This window comes from Ascaphus truei, unplaced genomic scaffold, assembly GCF_040206685.1.
Source record: "Ascaphus truei isolate aAscTru1 unplaced genomic scaffold, aAscTru1.hap1 HAP1_SCAFFOLD_754, whole genome shotgun sequence".
In the NCBI taxonomy this organism is placed as follows: domain Eukaryota; kingdom Metazoa; phylum Chordata; class Amphibia; order Anura; family Ascaphidae; genus Ascaphus; species Ascaphus truei.
Window position 1 is genome coordinate 4,844 of NW_027457089.1, and position 18,189 is coordinate 23,032.

Genomic DNA, 18,189 nt, shown 5'->3' on the forward strand with positions numbered 1-18,189 from the left:
AATGTATGAGGGGTGACGGGGGATCTGAGCTGGGAACAGCAGAGTAATGTATGAGGGTGACGGGGATCTGTCTGGGAACAGCAGAGTAATGTATGAGGGTGACGGGGGATCTGAGCTGGGAACAGCAGAGTAATGTATGAGGGTGACGGGGATCTGAGCTGGGCGCCTCTCGCACCTTATCACTGGAACGCCCTCCAATTATCGGGGGCCTGAAAAACGAGTCGTCTGTTAACTCTTCTGCTGCCGGGGCCTCACTATGTCGGCGTGTAAAGCCACGCGTTGCAGGGGGAGGCGAACCGGCAGGGCGGTGGTGTTACGTGGCTGAGCGCTTTCAGTGTGTCTCTCGCCCCTCTCTTTCTCCAGACGTGGCCCCCGAGGAGGACGTGGTGGAGACGCCCGCCGTGTCCCACGAGGAGAACACGCACCAGGAGATCAAGGGGCACAAAACGCTCGCTACGCCGGCCGTGCGCCGCCTCGCCATGGAGAACAATGTGAGTCCGGGTTGTGTTATACGCAGGCACCCGCAGGACCTGGGCCCTTATACACAGGCACCCGCAGGACCTGGGCCCTTATACGCAGGCACCCGCAGGACCTGGGCCCTTATACGCAGGCACCCGCAGGACCTGGGCCCTTATACACAGGCAACCGCAGGACCCTGGGCCCTTATACACAGGCAACCGCAGGACCTGGGCCCTTATACACAGGCAACCGCAGGACCTGGCCCTTATACACAGGCAACCGCAGGACCTGGCCCTTATACACAGGCAACCGCAGGACCTGGGCCCTTATACACAGGCAACCGCAGGACCTGGGCCCTTATACACAGGCAACCGCAGGACCTGGGCCCTTATACACAGGCAACCGCAGGACCTGGGCCCTTATACACAGGCAACCGCAGGACCTGGGCCCTTATACACAGGCCAACCGCAGGACCTGGGCCCTTATACACAGGCAACCGCAGGACCTGGGCCCTTATACACAGGCAACCGCAGGACCTGGGCCCTTATACACAGGCAACCGCAGGACCTGGGCCCTTATACACAGGCAACCGCAGGACCTGGGCCCTTATACACAGGCAACCGCAGGACCTGGGCCCTTATACACAGGCAACCGCAGGACCTGGGCCCTTATACACAGGCAACCGCAGGACCTGGGCCCTTATACACAGGCAACCGCAGGACCTGGGCCCTTATACGCAGGCACCCGCAGGACCTGGGCCCTTATACGCCGGCACCCGCAGGACCTGGGCCCTTATACGCAGGCACCCGCAGGACCTGGGCCCTTATACGCAGCACCCGCAGGACCTGGGCCCTTATACTCAGGCACCCGCAGGACCTAGGGCCTCATACACAGGCACCCGCAGGACCTGGGCCTTTAAACACAGGCACGCGGGGGAGCTCTGCCCTTATACACAGGCACGCGGGGGGCACTGCCCTTATACACAGGCACGCGGGGAGGCTCTGCCCTTATACACAGGCACCCGCAGGACCTAGGCCCTCATACACAGGCACCCGCAGGACCTGGGCCCTTTAAACACAGGCACGCGGGGGAGCTCTGCCCTTATACACAGGCACCCGCAGGACCTGGGCCCTTATACGGCAGGCACCCGCAGGACCTGGGCCCTTATACGCAGGCACCCGCAGGACCTGGGCCCTTATACGCAGGCACCCGCAGGACCTGGGTCCTTATACGCAGGCACCCGCAGGACCTGGGCCCTTATACTCAGGCACCCGCAGGACCTAGGGCCTCATACACAGGCACCCGCAGGACCTGGCCTTTAAACACAGGCACGCGGGGGAGCTCTGCCCTTATACACAGGCACGCGGGGGGCACTGCCCTTATACACAGGCACGCGGGGAGGCTCTGCCCTTATACACAGGCACCCGCAGGACCTAGGCCCTCATACACAGGCACCCGCAGGACCTGGGCCTTTAAACACAGGCACGCGGGGGAGCTCTGCCCTTATACACAGGCACGCGGGGGGCACTGCCCTTATACACAGGCACGCGGGGAGGCTCTGCCCTTATACACAGGCACGCGGGAAGGCTCTGCCCTTATACACAGGCACGCGGGGAGGCTCTGCCCTTATACACAGGCACCCGCAGGACCTAGGCCCTCATACACAGGCACCCGCAGGACCTGGGCCCTTATACGCAGGCACCCGCAGGACCTGGGCCTTATACGCAGGCACCCGCAGGACCTGGGCCCTTATACGCAGGCACCCGCAGGACCTGGGCCCTTATACGCAGGCACCCGCAGGACCTGGGCCCTTATACTCAGGCACCCGCAGGACCTAGGGCCTCATACACAGGCACCCGCAGGACCTGGCCTTTAAACACAGGCACGCGGGGGAGCTCTGCCCTTATACACAGGCAGCGGGGGGCACTGCCCTTATACACAGGCACGCGGGGAGGCTCTGCCCTTATACACAGGCACCCGCAGGACCTAGGCCCTCATACACAGGCACCCGCAGGACCTGGGCCTTTATACACAGGCACGCGGGGGGAGCTCTGCCCTTATACACAGGCACGCGGGGGGCACTGCCCTTATACACAGGCACGCGGGGAGGCTCTGCCCTTATACACAGGCACGCGGGAAGGCTCTGCCCTTATACACAGGCATGCCAGGGTCTCTGCAGAGTAGCAGGTTACTCCCTGGAACCTCCCGGTTCCGTCCTGCCAGAGAAGGGCAGCTCCCCACTTCTCACGGGGGCATCTCAGTGCCTCACCCGGCTCATATTCTGTGTGTTACCTTAAGCTCCCGGGAGGAACCCGTGGGAAGATTTCCTGCTGTTTCCTTTTAGACTTTGCTGTGATAAGTAAATGAAACGGGTGAAAGCTGCAAATGATGAGAAGAACGTCGCATTATAATGTGGGAGGTGGGAGGCTGGGCGTTACCCGGGCAGGAAGAACGTCGCATTATAATGTGGGAGGTGGGAGGCTGGGCGTTACCCGGGCAGGAAGAACGTCGCATTATAATGTGGGAGGTGGGAGGCTGGGCGTTACCCGGGCAGGAAGAACGTCGCATTATAATGTGGGAGGTGGGAGGCTGGGCGTTACCCGGGCAGGAAGAACGTCGCATTATAATGTGGGAGGTGGGAGGCTGGGCGTTACCCGGGCAGGAAGAACGTCGCATTATAATGTGGGGGGTGGGAGGCTGGGCGTTACCCGGGCAGGAAGAACGTCGTATTATAATGTGGGAGGTGGGAGGCTGGGCGTTACCCGGGCAGGAAGAACGTCGCATTATAATGTGGGAGGCTGGGCGTTACCCGGGCAGGAAGAACGTCGCATTATAATGTGGGAGGCTGGCATTACCCGGGCAGGAAGAACGTCGCATTATAATGTGGGAGGTGGGAGGCTGGGCGTTACCCAGGCAGGAAGAACATCGCATTATAATGTGGGAGGTGGGGGGCTGGGCGTTACCCGGGCAGGAAGAACGTCGCATTATAATGTGGGAGGCTGGGCGTTACCCGGGCAGGAAGAACGTCGCATTATAATGTGGGAGGTGAGAGGCTGGGCGTTACCCGGGCAGGAAGAACGTCGCATTATAATGTGGGGGGTGGGAGGCTGGGCGTTACCCGGGCAGGAAGAACGTCGCATTATAATGTGGGAGGTGGGAGGCTGGGCGTTACCCGGGCAGGAAGAACGTCGCATTATAATGTGGGAGGCTGGGCGTTACCCGGGCAGGAAGAACGTCGCATTATAATGTGGGAGGCTGGCATTCCCCGGGCAGGAAGAACGTCGCATTATAATGTGGGAGGCTGGGCGTTATCCGGGCAGGAAGAACGTCGCATTATAATGTGGGAGGCTGGCATTACCCGGGCAGGAAGAACGTCGCATTATAATGTGGGAGGCTGGGCGTTATCCGGGCAGGAAGAACGTCGCATTATAATGTGGGAGGCTGGCACTACCCGGGCAGGAAGAACGTCGCATTATAATGTGGGAGGCTGGGCGTTACCCGGGCAGGAAGAACGTCGCATTATAATGTAGGAGGCTGGGCGTTACCCGGGCAGGAAGAACATTGCATTATAATGTGGGGGGTGGGAGGCTGGGCATTACCCGGGCAGGAAGAACGTTGCATTATAATGTGGGGGGTGGGAGGCTGGGCATTACCCGGGCAGGAAGAACGTTGCATTATAATGTGGGGGGTGGGAGGCTGGGCGGTACCCGGGCAGGAAGAACGTCGCATTATAATGTGGGGGGTGGGAGGCTGGGCGTTACCCAGGCAGGCAGAACGTCGCAATATAATGTGGGAGGTGGGAGGCTGGGCGTTACCCGGGCAGGAAGAACGTTGCATTATAATGTGGGGGGTGGGAGGCAGGACGTTACCCGGGCAGGAAGAACGTCGCATTATAATGTGAGAGGTGGGAGGCTGGGCGTTACCCGGGCAGGAAGAACGTCGCATTATAATGTGGGAGGCTGGGCGTTACCCGTGCAGGAAGAACGTCGTATTATAATGTGGGAGGTGGGAGGCTGGGCGTTACCCGGGCAGGAAGAACGTCGCATTATAATGTGGGGGGTGGGAGGCTGGGCGTTACCCGGGCAGGAAGAACGTCGTATTATAATGTGGGAGGTGGGAGGCTGGGCGTTACCCGGGCAGGAAGAACGTCGCATTATAATGTGGGAGGCTGGGCGTTACCCGGGCAGGAAGAACGTCGCATTATAATGTGGGAGGCTGGCATTACCCGGGCAGGAAGAACGTCGCATTATAATGTGGGAGGTGGGAGGCTGGGCGTTACCCAGGCAGGAAGAACATCGCATTATAATGTGGGAGGTGGGGGGCTGGGCGTTACCCGGGCAGGAAGAACGTCGCATTATAATGTGGGGGGTGGGAGGCTGGGCGTTACCCGGGCAGGAAGAACGTCGCATTATAATGTGGGAGGTGAGAGGCTGGGCGTTACCCGGGCAGGAAGAACGTCGCATTATAATGTGGGGGGTGGGAGGCTGGGCGTTACCCGGGCAGGAAGAACGTCGCATTATAATGTGGGAGGTGGGAGGCTGGGCGTTACCCGGGCAGGAAGAACGTCGCATTATAATGTGGGAGGCTGGCATTCCCCGGGCAGGAAGAACGTCGCATTATAATGTGGGAGGCTGGGCGTTATCCGGGCAGGAAGAACGTCGCATTATAATGTGGGAGGCTGGCATTACCCGGGCAGGAAGAACGTCGCATTATAATGTGGGAGGCTGGGCGTTATCCGGGCAGGAAGAACGTCGCATTATAATGTGGGAGGCTGGCACTACCCGGGCAGGAAGAACGTCGCATTATAATGTGGGAGGCTGGGCGTTACCCGGGCAGGAAGAACGTCGCATTATAATGTAGGAGGCTGGGCGTTACCCGGGCAGGAAGAACATTGCATTATAATGTGGGGGGTGGGAGGCTGGGCATTACCCGGGCAGGAAGAACGTTGCATTATAATGTGGGGGGTGGGAGGCTGGGCATTACCCGGGCAGGAAGAACGTTGCATTATAATGTGGGGGGTGGGAGGCTGGGCGTTACCCGGGCAGGAAGAACGTCGCATTATAATGTGGGGGGTGGGAGGCTGGGCGTTACCCGGGCAGGAAGAACGTTGCATTATAATGTGGGAGGTGGGAGGCTGGGAGTTAACCGGGCAGCAAGAACGTTGCATTATAATGTGGGGGGTGGGAGGCTGGGCGTTTCCCGGGCAGGAAGAACGTCGCATTATAATGTGGGAGGCTGGGCGTTACCCGGGCAGCAAGAACGTTGCATTATAATGTGGGGGGTGGGAGGCTGGGCGTTACCCGGGCAGGAAGAACGTCGCATTATAATGTGGGAGGCTGGGCGTTACCCGGGCAGGAAGAACGTCGCATTATAATGTGGGAGGCTGGGCGTTACCCGGACAGGAAGAACGTCGCATTATAATGTGGGAGGCTGGGCGTTACCCGGGCAGTAAGAATGTCGCATTATAATGTGGGAGGCTGGGCATTACCCGGGCAGGAAGAACGTCGCATTATAATGTGGGAGGTGGGAGGCTGGGCGTTACCCAGGCAGGAAGAACATCGCATTATAATGTGGGAGGTGGGGGGCTGGGCGTTACCCGGGCAGGAAGAACGTCGCATTATAATGTGGGGGGTGGGAGGCTGGGCGTTACCCGGGCAGGAAGAACGTCGCATTATAATGTGGGAGGTGAGAGGCTGGGCGTTACCCGGGCAGGAAGAACGTCGCATTATAATGTGGGGGGTGGGAGGCTGGGCGTTACCCGGGCAGGAAGAACGTCGCATTATAATGTGGGAGGCTGGGCGTTACCCGGGCAGGAAGAACGTCGCATTATAATGTGGGAGGCTGGCATTCCCCGGGCAGGAAGAACGTCGCATTATAATGTGGGAGGCTGGGCGTTATCCGGGCAGGAAGAACGTCGCATTATAATGTGGGAGGCTGGCATTACCCGGGCAGGAAGAACGTCGCATTATAATGTGGGAGGCTGGGCGTTATCCGGGCAGGAAGAACGTCGCATTATAATGTAGGAGGCTGGGCGTTACCCGGGCAGGAAGAACATTGCATTATAATGTGGGGGGTGGGAGGCTGGGCATTACCCGGGCAGGAAGAACGTTGCATTATAATGTGGGGGGTGGGAGGCTGGGCGTTACCCGGGCAGGAAGAACGTCGCATTATAATGTGGGGGGTGGGAGGCTGGGCGTTACCCAGGCAGGCAGAACGTCGCAATATAATGTGGGAGGTGGGAGGCTGGGCGTTACCCGGGCAGGAAGAACGTTGCATTATAATGTGGGGGGTGGGAGGCAGGACGTTACCCGGGCAGGAAGAACGTCGCATTATAATGTGAGAGGTGGGAGGCTGGGCGTTACCCGGGCAGGAAGAACGTCGCATTATAATGTGGGAGGCTGGGCGTTATCCGGGCAGGAAGAACGTCGCATTATAATGTAGGAGGCTGGGCGTTACCCGGGCAGGAAGAACATTGCATTATAATGTGGGGGGTGGGAGGCTGGGCATTACCCGGGCAGGAAGAACGTTGCATTATAATGTGGGGGGTGGGAGGCTGGGCGTTACCCGGGCAGGAAGAACGTCGCATTATAATGTGGGGGGTGGGAGGCTGGGCGTTACCCAGGCAGGCAGAACGTCGCAATATAATGTGGGAGGTGGGAGGCTGGGCGTTACCCGGGCAGGAAGAACGTTGCATTATAATGTGGGGGGTGGGAGGCAGGACGTTACCCGGGCAGGAAGAACGTCGCATTATAATGTGAGAGGTGGGAGGCTGGGCGTTACCCGGGCAGGAAGAACGTCGCATTATAATGTGGGAGGCTGGGCGTTACCCGTGCAGGAAGAACGTCGCATTATAATGTGGGGGGTGGGAGGCTGGGCGTTACCCGTGCAGGAAGAACGTCGCATTATAATGTGGGGGGTGGGAGGCTGGGCGTTACCCGGGCAGGAAGAACGTCGCATTATAATGTGGGAGATGGGAGGCTGGGCGTTACCCGGGCAGGAAGAACGTTGCATTATAATGTGGGGGGTGGGAGGCAGGACGTTACCCGGGCAGGAAGAACGTCGCATTATAATGTGAGAGGTGGGAGGCTGGGCGTTACCCGGGCAGGAAGAACGTCGCATTATAATGTGGGAGGCTGGGCGTTACCCGTGCAGGAAGAACGTCGCATTATAATGTGGGAGGCTGGGCGTTACCCGAGCAGGAAGAACGTCGCATTATAATGTGGGAGGCTGGGCGTTTCCCGGGCAAGAAGAACGTCGCATTATAATGTGGGGGGTGGGAGGCTGGGCGTTACCCAGGCAGGCAGAACGTCGCATTATAATGTGGGAGGCTGGGCGTTACCCTGGCAGTAAGAATGTCGCATTATAATGTGGGAGGCTGGGCATTACCCGGGCAGGAAGAACGTCTCATTATAATGTGGGGGGTGAGAGGCTGGGCGTTACCCGGGCAGGAAGAACGTCGCATTATAATGTGGGAGGCTGGGCGTTACCCAGGCAGGAAGAACGTCTCATTATAATGTGGGGGTGGGAGGCTGGGCGTTACCCAGGCAGGCAGAACGTCGCAATATAATGTGGGGGGTGGGAGGCTGGGCGTTACCCGGGCAGGAAGAACGTCTCATTATAATGTGGGGGGTGGGAGGCTGGGCATTACCCGGGCAGGAAGAACGTCTCATTATAATGTGGGAGGTGGGAGGCTGGGCGTTACGCAGGCAGAACGTCGCAATATAATGTGGGGGGTGGGAGGCTGGGCGTTACCCGGGCAGGAAGAACGTCTCATTATAATGTGGGGGGTGGGAGGCTGGGCATTACCCGGGCAGGAAGAACGTCTCATTATAATGTGGGGGGTGGGAGGCTGGGCGTTACCCAGGCAGGCAGAACGTCGCAATATAATGTGGGGGGTGGGAGGCTGGGCGTTACCCGGGCAGGAAGAACGTCACATTATAATGTGGGAGGTGGGAGGCTGGGCGTTACCCGGGCAGAAAGAACGTCTCATTATAATGTGGGGGGTGGGAGGCTGGGCGTTACCCAGGCAGGCAGAACGTTGCATTATAATGTGGGGGGTGGGAGTCTGGGCGTTACCCGGGCAGGAAGAACATCGCATTATAATGTGGGAGGTGGGAGGCTGAGCGTTACCCGGGCAGGAAGAACGTCGCATTATAATGTGGGAGGTGGGAGGCTGGGCGTTTCCCGGGCAGGAAGAACGTCGCATTATAATGTGGGAGGTGGGGGGCTGGGCGTTACCCGGGCAGGAAGAACGTCGCATTATAATGTGGGAGGTGGGAGGCTGGGCGTTACCCGGGCAGGAAGTACGTCGCATTATAATGTGGGGGGTGGGAGGCTGGGCGTTACCCGTGCAGGAAGAACGTCGCATTATAATGTGGGGGGTGGGAGGCTGGGCGTTACCCGGGCAGGAAGAACGTCGCATTATAATGTGGGAGATGGGAGGCTGGGCGTTACCCGGGCAGGAAGAACGTTGCATTATAATGTGGGGGGTGGGAGGCAGGACGTTACCCGGGCAGGAAGAACGTCGCATTATAATGTGAGAGGTGGGAGGCTGGGCGTTACCCGGGCAGGAAGAACGTCGCATTATAATGTGGGAGGCTGGGCGTTACCCGTGCAGGAAGAACGTCGCATTATAATGTGGGAGGCTGGGCGTTACCCGAGCAGGAAGAACGTCGCATTATAATGTGGGAGGCTGGGCGTTTCCCGGGCAAGAAGAACGTCGCATTATAATGTGGGGGGTGGGAGGCTGGGCGTTACCCAGGCAGGCAGAACGTCGCATTATAATGTGGGAGGCTGGGCGTTACCCTGGCAGTAAGAATGTCGCATTATAATGTGGGAGGCTGGGCATTACCCGGGCAGGAAGAACGTCTCATTATAATGTGGGGGGTGAGAGGCTGGGCGTTACCCGGGCAGGAAGAACGTCGCATTATAATGTGGGAGGCTGGGCGTTACCCAGGCAGGAAGAACGTCTCATTATAATGTGGGGGTGGGAGGCTGGGCGTTACCCAGGCAGGCAGAACGTCGCAATATAATGTGGGGGGTGGGAGGCTGGGCGTTACCCGGGCAGGAAGAACGTCTGATTATAATGTGGGGGGTGGGAGGCTGGGCATTACCCGGGCAGGAAGAACGTCTCATTATAATGTGGGAGGTGGGAGGCTGGGCGTTACGCAGGCAGAACGTCGCAATATAATGTGGGGGGTGGGAGGCTGGGCGTTACCCGGGCAGGAAGAACGTCTCATTATAATGTGGGGGGTGGGAGGCTGGGTATTACCCGGGCAGGAAGAACGTCTCATTATAATGTGGGGGGTGGGAGGCTGGGCGTTACCCAGGCAGGCAGAACGTCGCAATATAATGTGGGGGGTGGGAGGCTGGGCGTTACCCGGGCAGGAAGAACGTCACATTATAATGTGGGAGGTGGGAGGCTGGGCGTTACCCGGGCAGAAAGAACGTCTCATTATAATGTGGGGGGTGGGAGGCTGGGCGTTACCCAGGCAGGCAGAACGTTGCATTATAATGTGGGGGGTGGGAGTCTGGGCGTTACCCGGGCAGGAAGAACATCGCATTATAATGTGGGAGGTGGGAGGCTGAGCGTTACCCGGGCAGGAAGAACGTCGCATTATAATGTGGGAGGTGGGAGGCTGGGCGTTTCCCGGGCAGGAAGAACGTCGCATTATAATGTGGGAGGTGGGGGGCTGGGCGTTACCCGGGCAGGAAGAACGTCGCATTATAATGTGGGAGGTGGGAGGCTGGGCGTTACCCGGGCAGGAAGTACGTCGCATTATAATGTGGGGGGGTGGGAGGCTGGGCGTTACCCGGGCAGGAAGAACGTCGCATTATAATGTGGGGGGTGGGAGGCTGGGCGTTACCCAGGCAGGCAGAACGTCGCAATATAATGTGGGAGGCTGGGCATTACCCAGGCAGGAAGAACGTCGCATTATAATGTGGGAGGCTGGGCGTTACCCGGGCAGGAAGACCATCGCATTATAATGTGGGAGGTTGGGCATTACCCGGGCAGGAAGAACATCGCATTATAATGTGGGAGGTGGGAGGCTGAGCGTTACCCGGGCAGGAAGAACGTCGCAATATGAGGTGGGAGGGTGGGCGTTTCCCGGGCAGGAAGAACGTCGCATTATAATGTGGGAGGTGGGAGGCTGGGCGTTACCCGGGCAGGAAGAACGTCGCATTATAATGTGGGAGGTGGGAGGCTGGGCGTTACCCGGGCAGGAAGAACGTCGCATTATAATGTGGGAGGCTGGGCGTTACCCGGGCAGGAAGAACGTCGCATTATAATGTGGGAGGTGGGAGGCTGGGCGTTTCCCGGGCAGGAAGAACGTCGCATTATAATGTGGGAGGTGGGGGGCTGGGCGTTACCCGGGCAGGAAGAACGTCGCATTATAATGTGGGAGGTGGGAGGCTGGGCGTTACCCGGGCAGGAAGTACGTCGCATTATAATGTGGGGGGTGGGAGGCTGGGCGTTACCCGTGCAGGAAGAACGTCGCATTATAATGTGGGGGGTGGGAGGCTGGGCGTTACCCGGGCAGGAAGAACGTCGCATTATAATGTGGGAGATGGGAGGCTGGGCGTTACCCGGGCAGGAAGAACGTTGCATTATAATGTGGGGGGTGGGAGGCAGGACGTTACCCGGGCAGGAAGAACGTCGCATTATAATGTGAGAGGTGGGAGGCTGGGCGTTACCCGGGCAGGAAGAACGTCGCATTATAATGTGGGAGGCTGGGCGTTACCCGTGCAGGAAGAACGTCGCATTATAATGTGGGAGGCTGGGTGTTACCCGAGCAGGAAGAACGTCGCATTATAATGTGGGAGGCTGGGCGTTTCCCGGGCAAGAAGAACGTCGCATTATAATGTGGGGGGTGGGAGGCTGGGCGTTACCCAGGCAGGCAGAACGTCGCATTATAATGTGGGAGGCTGGGCGTTACCCTGGCAGTAAGAATGTCGCATTATAATGTGGGAGGCTGGGCATTACCCGGGCAGGAAGAACGTCTCATTATAATGTGGGGGGTGAGAGGCTGGGCGTTACCCGGGCAGGAAGAACGTCGCATTATAATGTGGGAGGCTGGGCGTTACCCAGGCAGGAAGAACGTCTCATTATAATGTGGGGGTGGGAGGCTGGGCGTTACCCAGGCAGGCAGAACGTCGCAATATAATGTGGGGGGTGGGAGGCTGGGCGTTACCCGGGCAGGAAGAACGTCTCATTATAATGTGGGGGGTGGGAGGCTGGGCATTACCCGGGCTGGAAGAACGTCTCATTATAATGTGGGAGGTGGGAGGCTGGGCGTTACGCAGGCAGAACGTCGCAATATAATGTGGGGGGTGGGAGGCTGGGCGTTACCCGGGCAGGAAGAACGTCTCATTATAATGTGGGGGGTGGGAGGCTGGGCATTACCCGGGCAGGAAGAACGTCTCATTATAATGTGGGGGGTGGGAGGCTGGGCGTTACCCAGGCAGGCAGAACGTCGCAATATAATGTGGGGGGTGGGAGGCTGGGCGTTACCCGGGCAGGAAGAACGTCACATTATAATGTGGGAGGTGGGAGGCTGGGCGTTACCCGGGCAGAAAGAACGTCTCATTATAATGTGGGGGGTGGGAGGCTGGGCGTTACCCAGGCAGGCAGAACGTTGCATTATAATGTGGGGGGTGGGAGTCTGGGCGTTACCCGGGCAGGAAGAACATCGCATTATAATGTGGGAGGTGGGAGGCTGAGCGTTACCCGGGCAGGAAGAACGTCGCATTATAATGTGGGAGGTGGGAGGCTGGGCGTTTCCCGGGCAGGAAGAACGTCGCATTATAATGTGGGAGGTGGGGGGCTGGGCGTTACCCGGGCAGGAAGAACGTCGCATTATAATGTGGGAGGTGGGAGGCTGGGCGTTACCCGGGCAGGAAGTACGTCGCATTATAATGTGGGGGGTGGGAGGCTGGGCGTTACCCGGGCAGGAAGAACGTCGCATTATAATGTGGGGGGTGGGAGGCTGGGCGTTACCCAGGCAGGCAGAACGTCGCAATATAATGTGGGAGGCTGGGCATTACCCAGGCAGGAAGAACGTCGCATTATAATGTGGGAGGCTGGGCGTTACCCGGGCAGGAAGACCATCGCATTATAATGTGGGAGGTTGGGCATTACCCGGGCAGGAAGAACATCGCATTATAATGTGGGAGGTGGGAGGCTGAGCGTTACCCGGGCAGGAAGAACGTCGCAATATGAGGTGGGAGGGTGGGCGTTTCCCGGGCAGGAAGAACGTCGCATTATAATGTGGGAGGTGGGAGGCTGGGCGTTACCCGGGCAGGAAGAACGTCGCATTATAATGTGGGAGGTGGGAGGCTGGGCGTTACCCGGGCAGGAAGAACGTCGCATTATAATGTGGGAGGCTGGGCGTTACCCGGGCAGGAAGAACGTCGCATTATAATGTGGGAGATGGGAGGCTGGGCGTTACCCGGGCAGGAAGAACGTCGCATTATAATGTGGGAGGTGGGAGGCTGGGCGTTACCCGGGCAGGAAGAACGTCGCATTATAATGTGGGAGGCTGGGCGTTACCCGGGCAGGAAGAACGTCGCATTATAATGTGGGAGATGGGAGGCTGGGCGTTACCCGGGCAGGAAGAACGTCGCATTATAAGGTGGGAGGCAGGGCGTTACCCGGGCAGGAAGAACGTCGCATTATAATGTGGGGGGTGGGATGCTGGGCGTTACCCGTGCAGGAAGAATGTCGCATTATAATGTGGGGGGTGGGATGCTGGGCGTTACCCGGGCAGGAAGAACGTCGCATTATAATGTGGGAGGCTGGGCATTACCCGTGCAGGAAGAATGTCGCATTATAATGTGGGAGGCTGGCGTTACCCGGGCAGGAAGAACGTTGCATTATAATGTGGGAGGTGGTAGGCTGGGCGTTACCCGGGCAGCAAGAACGTTGCATTATAATGTGGGGGGTGGGAGGCTGGGCGTTACCCGGGCAGGAAGAACGTCGCATTATAATGTAGGGGGTGGGAGGCTGGGCGTTACCCGGGCAGGAAGAACGTCGCATTATAATGTGGGGGGTGGGAGGCTGGGCGTTACCCGGGCAGGAAGAACGTTGCATTATAATGTGGGGGGTGGGAGGCTGGGCGTTACCCGGGCAGGAAGAACGTCGCATTATAATGTGGGAGGCTGGGCGTTACCCGGGCAGCAAGAATGTCGTATTATAATGTGGGGGGTGGGAGGCTGGGCGTTACCCGGGCAGGAAGAACGTCGCATTATAATGTGGGGGGTGGGAGGCTGGGCGTTACCCGGGCAGGAAGAACGTCGCATTATAATGTGGGGGGTGGGAGGCTGGGCGTTACCCGGGGAGGAAGAACGTCGCATTATAATGTGGGAGGCTGGGCGTTACCCGGGCAGGAAGAACGTCGCATTATAATGTGGGAGGTGGGGGGCTGGGCGTTACCCGGGCAGGAAGAACGTCGCATTATAATGTGGGAGGTGGGAGGCTGGGCGTTACCCGGGCAGGAAGTACGTCGCATTATAATGTGGGGGGTGGGAGGCTGGGCGTTACCCGTGCAGGAAGAACGTCGCATTATAATGTGGGGGGTGGGAGGCTGGGCGTTACCCGGGCAGGAAGAACGTCGCATTATAATGTGGGAGATGGGAGGCTGGGCGTTACCCGGGCAGGAAGAACGTTGCATTATAATGTGGGGGGTGGGAGGCAGGACGTTACCCGGGCAGGAAGAACGTCGCATTATAATGTGAGAGGTGGGAGGCTGGGCGTTACCCGGGCAGGAAGAACGTCGCATTATAATGTGGGAGGCTGGGCGTTACCCGTGCAGGAAGAACGTCGCATTATAATGTGGGAGGCTGGGCGTTACCCGAGCAGGAAGAACGTCGCATTATAATGTGGGAGGCTGGGCGTTTCCCGGGCAAGAAGAACGTCGCATTATAATGTGGGGGGTGGGAGGCTGGGCGTTACCCAGGCAGGCAGAACGTCGCATTATAATGTGGGAGGCTGGGCGTTACCCTGGCAGTAAGAATGTCGCATTATAATGTGGGAGGCTGGGCATTACCCGGGCAGGAAGAACGTCTCATTATAATGTGGGGGGTGAGAGGCTGGGCGTTACCCGGGCAGGAAGAACGTCGCATTATAATGTGGGAGGCTGGGCGTTACCCAGGCAGGAAGAACGTCTCATTATAATGTGGGGGTGGGAGGCTGGGCGTTACCCAGGCAGGCAGAACGTCGCAATATAATGTGGGGGGTGGGAGGCTGGGCGTTACCCGGGCAGGAAGAACGTCTCATTATAATGTGGGGGGTGGGAGGCTGGGCATTACCCGGGCAGGAAGAACGTCTCATTATAATGTGGGAGGTGGGAGGCTGGGCGTTACGCAGGCAGAACGTCGCAATATAATGTGGGGGGTGGGAGGCTGGGCGTTACCCGGGCAGGAAGAACGTCTCATTATAATGTGGGGGGTGGGAGGCTGGGCATTACCCGGGCAGGAAGAACGTCTCATTATAATGTGGGGGGTGGGAGGCTGGGCGTTACCCAGGCAGGCAGAACGTCGCAATATAATGTGGGGGGTGGGAGGCTGGGCGTTACCCGGGCAGGAAGAACGTCACATTATAATGTGGGAGGTGGGAGGCTGGGCGTTACCCGGGCAGAAAGAACGTCTCATTATAATGTGGGGGGTGGGAGGCTGGGCGTTACCCAGGCAGGCAGAACGTTGCATTATAATGTGGGGGGTGGGAGTCTGGGCGTTACCCGGGCAGGAAGAACATCGCATTATAATGTGGGAGGTGGGAGGCTGAGCATTACCCGGGCAGGAAGAACGTCGCATTATAATGTGGGAGGTGGGAGGCTGGGCGTTTCCCGGGCAGGAAGAACGTCGCATTATAATGTGGGAGGTGGGGGGCTGGGCGTTACCCGGGCAGGAAGAACGTCGCATTATAATGTGGGAGGTGGGAGGCTGGGCGTTACCCGGGCAGGAAGTACGTCGCATTATAATGTGGGGGGTGGGAGGCTGGGCGTTACCCGGGCAGGAAGAACGTCGCATTATAATGTGGGGGGTGGGAGGCTGGGCGTTACCCAGGCAGGCAGAACGTCGCAATATAATGTGGGAGGCTGGGCATTACCCAGGCAGGAAGAACGTCGCATTATAATGTGGGAGGCTGGGCGTTACCCGGGCAGGAAGACCATCGCATTATAATGTGGGAGGTTGGGCATTACCCGGGCAGGAAGAACATCGCATTATAATGTGGGAGGTGGGAGGCTGAGCGTTACCCGGGCCGGAAGAACGTCGCAATATGAGGTGGGAGGGTGGGCGTTTCCCGGGCAGGAAGAACGTCGCATTATAATGTGGGAGGTGGGAGGCTGGGCGTTACCCGGGCAGGAAGAACGTCGCATTATAATGTGGGAGGTGGGAGGCTGGGCGTTACCCGGGCAGGAAGAACGTCGCATTATAATGTGGGAGGCTGGGCGTTACCCGGGCAGGAAGAACGTCGCATTATAATGTGGGAGATGGGAGGCTGGGCGTTACCCGGGCAGGAAGAACGTCGCATTATAATGTGGGAGGTGGGAGGCTGGGCGTTACCCGGGCAGGAAGAACGTCGCATTATAATGTGGGAGGCTGGGCGTTACCCGGGCAGGAAGAACGTCGCATTATAATGTGGGAGATGGGAGGCTGGGCGTTACCCGGGCAGGAAGAACGTCGCATTATAAGGTGGGAGGCAGGGCGTTACCCGGGCAGGAAGAACGTCGCATTATAATGTGGGGGGTGGGATGCTGGGCGTTACCCGTGCAGGAAGAATGTCGCATTATAATGTGGGGGGTGGGATGCTGGGCGTTACCCGGGCAGGAAGAACGTCGCATTATAATGTGGGAGGCTGGGCATTACCCGTGCAGGAAGAATGTCGCATTATAATGTGGGAGGCTGGCGTTACCCGGGCAGGAAGAACGTTGCATTATAATGTGGGAGGTGGTAGGCTGGGCGTTACCCGGGCAGCAAGAACGTTGCATTATAATGTGGGGGGTGGGAGGCTGGGCGTTACCCGGGCAGGAAGAACGTCGCATTATAATGTAGGGGGTGGGAGGCTGGGCGTTACCCGGGCAGGAAGAACGTCGCATTATAATGTGGGGGGTGGGAGGCTGGGCGTTACCCGGGCAGGAAGAACGTTGCATTATAATGTGGGGGGTGGGAGGCTGGGCGTTACCCGGGCAGGAAGAACGTCGCATTATAATGTGGGAGGCTGGGCGTTACCCGGGCAGCAAGAATGTCGTATTATAATGTGGGGGGTGGGAGGCTGGGCGTTACCCGGGCAGGAAGAACGTCGCATTATAATGTGGGGGGTGGGAGGCTGGGCGTTACCCGGGCAGGAAGAACGTCGCATTATAATGTGGGGGGTGGGAGGCTGGGCGTTACCCGGGGAGGAAGAACGTCGCATTATAATGTGGGAGGCTGGGCGTTACCCGGGCAGGAAGAACGTCGCATTATAATGTGGGAGGTGGGGGGCTGGGCGTTACCCGGGCAGGAAGAACGTCGCATTATAATGTGGGAGGTGGGAGGCTGGGCGTTACCCGGGCAGGAAGTACGTCGCATTATAATGTGGGGGGTGGGAGGCTGGGCGTTACCCGTGCAGGAAGAACGTCGCATTATAATGTGGGGGGTGGGAGGCTGGGCGTTACCCGGGCAGGAAGAACGTCGCATTATAATGTGGGAGATGGGAGGCTGGGCGTTACCCGGGCAGGAAGAACGTTGCATTATAATGTGGGGGGTGGGAGGCAGGACGTTACCCGGGCAGGAAGAACGTCGCATTATAATGTGAGAGGTGGGAGGCTGGGCGTTACCCGGGCAGGAAGAACGTCGCATTATAATGTGGGAGGCTGGGCGTTACCCGTGCAGGAAGAACGTCGCATTATAATGTGGGAGGCTGGGCGTTACCCGAGCAGGAAGAACGTTGCATTATAATGTGGGAGGCTGGGCGTTTCCCGGGCAAGAAGAACGTCGCATTATAATGTGGGGGGTGGGAGGCTGGGCGTTACCCAGGCAGGCAGAACGTCGCATTATAATGTGGGAGGCTGGGCGTTACCCTGGCAGTAAGAATGTCGCATTATAATGTGGGAGGCTGGGCATTACCCGGGCAGGAAGAACGTCTCATTATAATGTGGGGGGTGAGAGGCTGGGCGTTACCCGGGCAGGAAGAACGTCGCATTATAATGTGGGAGGCTGGGCGTTACCCAGGCAGGAAGAACGTCTCATTATAATGTGGGGGTGGGAGGCTGGGCGTTACCCAGGCAGGCAGAACGTCGCAATATAATGTGGGGGGTTGGAGGCTGGGCGTTACCCGGGCAGGAAGAACGTCTCATTATAATGTGGGGGGTGGGAGGCTGGGCATTACCCGGGCAGGAAGAACGTCTCATTATAATGTGGGAGGTGGGAGGCTGGGCGTTACGCAGGCAGAACGTCGCAATATAATGTGGGGGGTGGGAGGCTGGGCGTTACCCGGGCAGGAAGAACGTCTCATTATAATGTGGGGGGTGGGAGGCTGGGCATTACCCGGGCAGGAAGAACGTCTCATTATAATGTGGGGGGTGGGAGGCTGGGCGTTACCCAGGCAGGCAGAACGTCGCAATATAATGTGGGGGGTGGGAGGCTGGGCGTTACCCGGGCAGGAAGAACGTCACATTATAATGTGGGAGGTGGGAGGCTGGGCGTTACCCGGGCAGAAAGAACGTCTCATTATAATGTGGGGGGTGGGAG

At 58.6% G+C, this 18,189-nt stretch overlaps 1 protein-coding gene across 1 annotated transcript in view; it reads left to right on the forward strand.

Annotated features, from left to right (window-relative positions):
* Positions 1-367: 367 nt before the first annotated feature.
* DBT (dihydrolipoamide branched chain transacylase E2) overlaps positions 368-18,189 on the forward strand; it is a 49,483-nt gene continuing 31,661 nt past the window's right edge. The window contains exon 1 of the mRNA XM_075584810.1: positions 368-491. Within this exon, the coding sequence (XP_075440925.1) occupies positions 480-491 (12 nt within the window). The 5' untranslated portion in view covers positions 368-479. The remainder of the gene's footprint in view (positions 492-18,189) is intronic.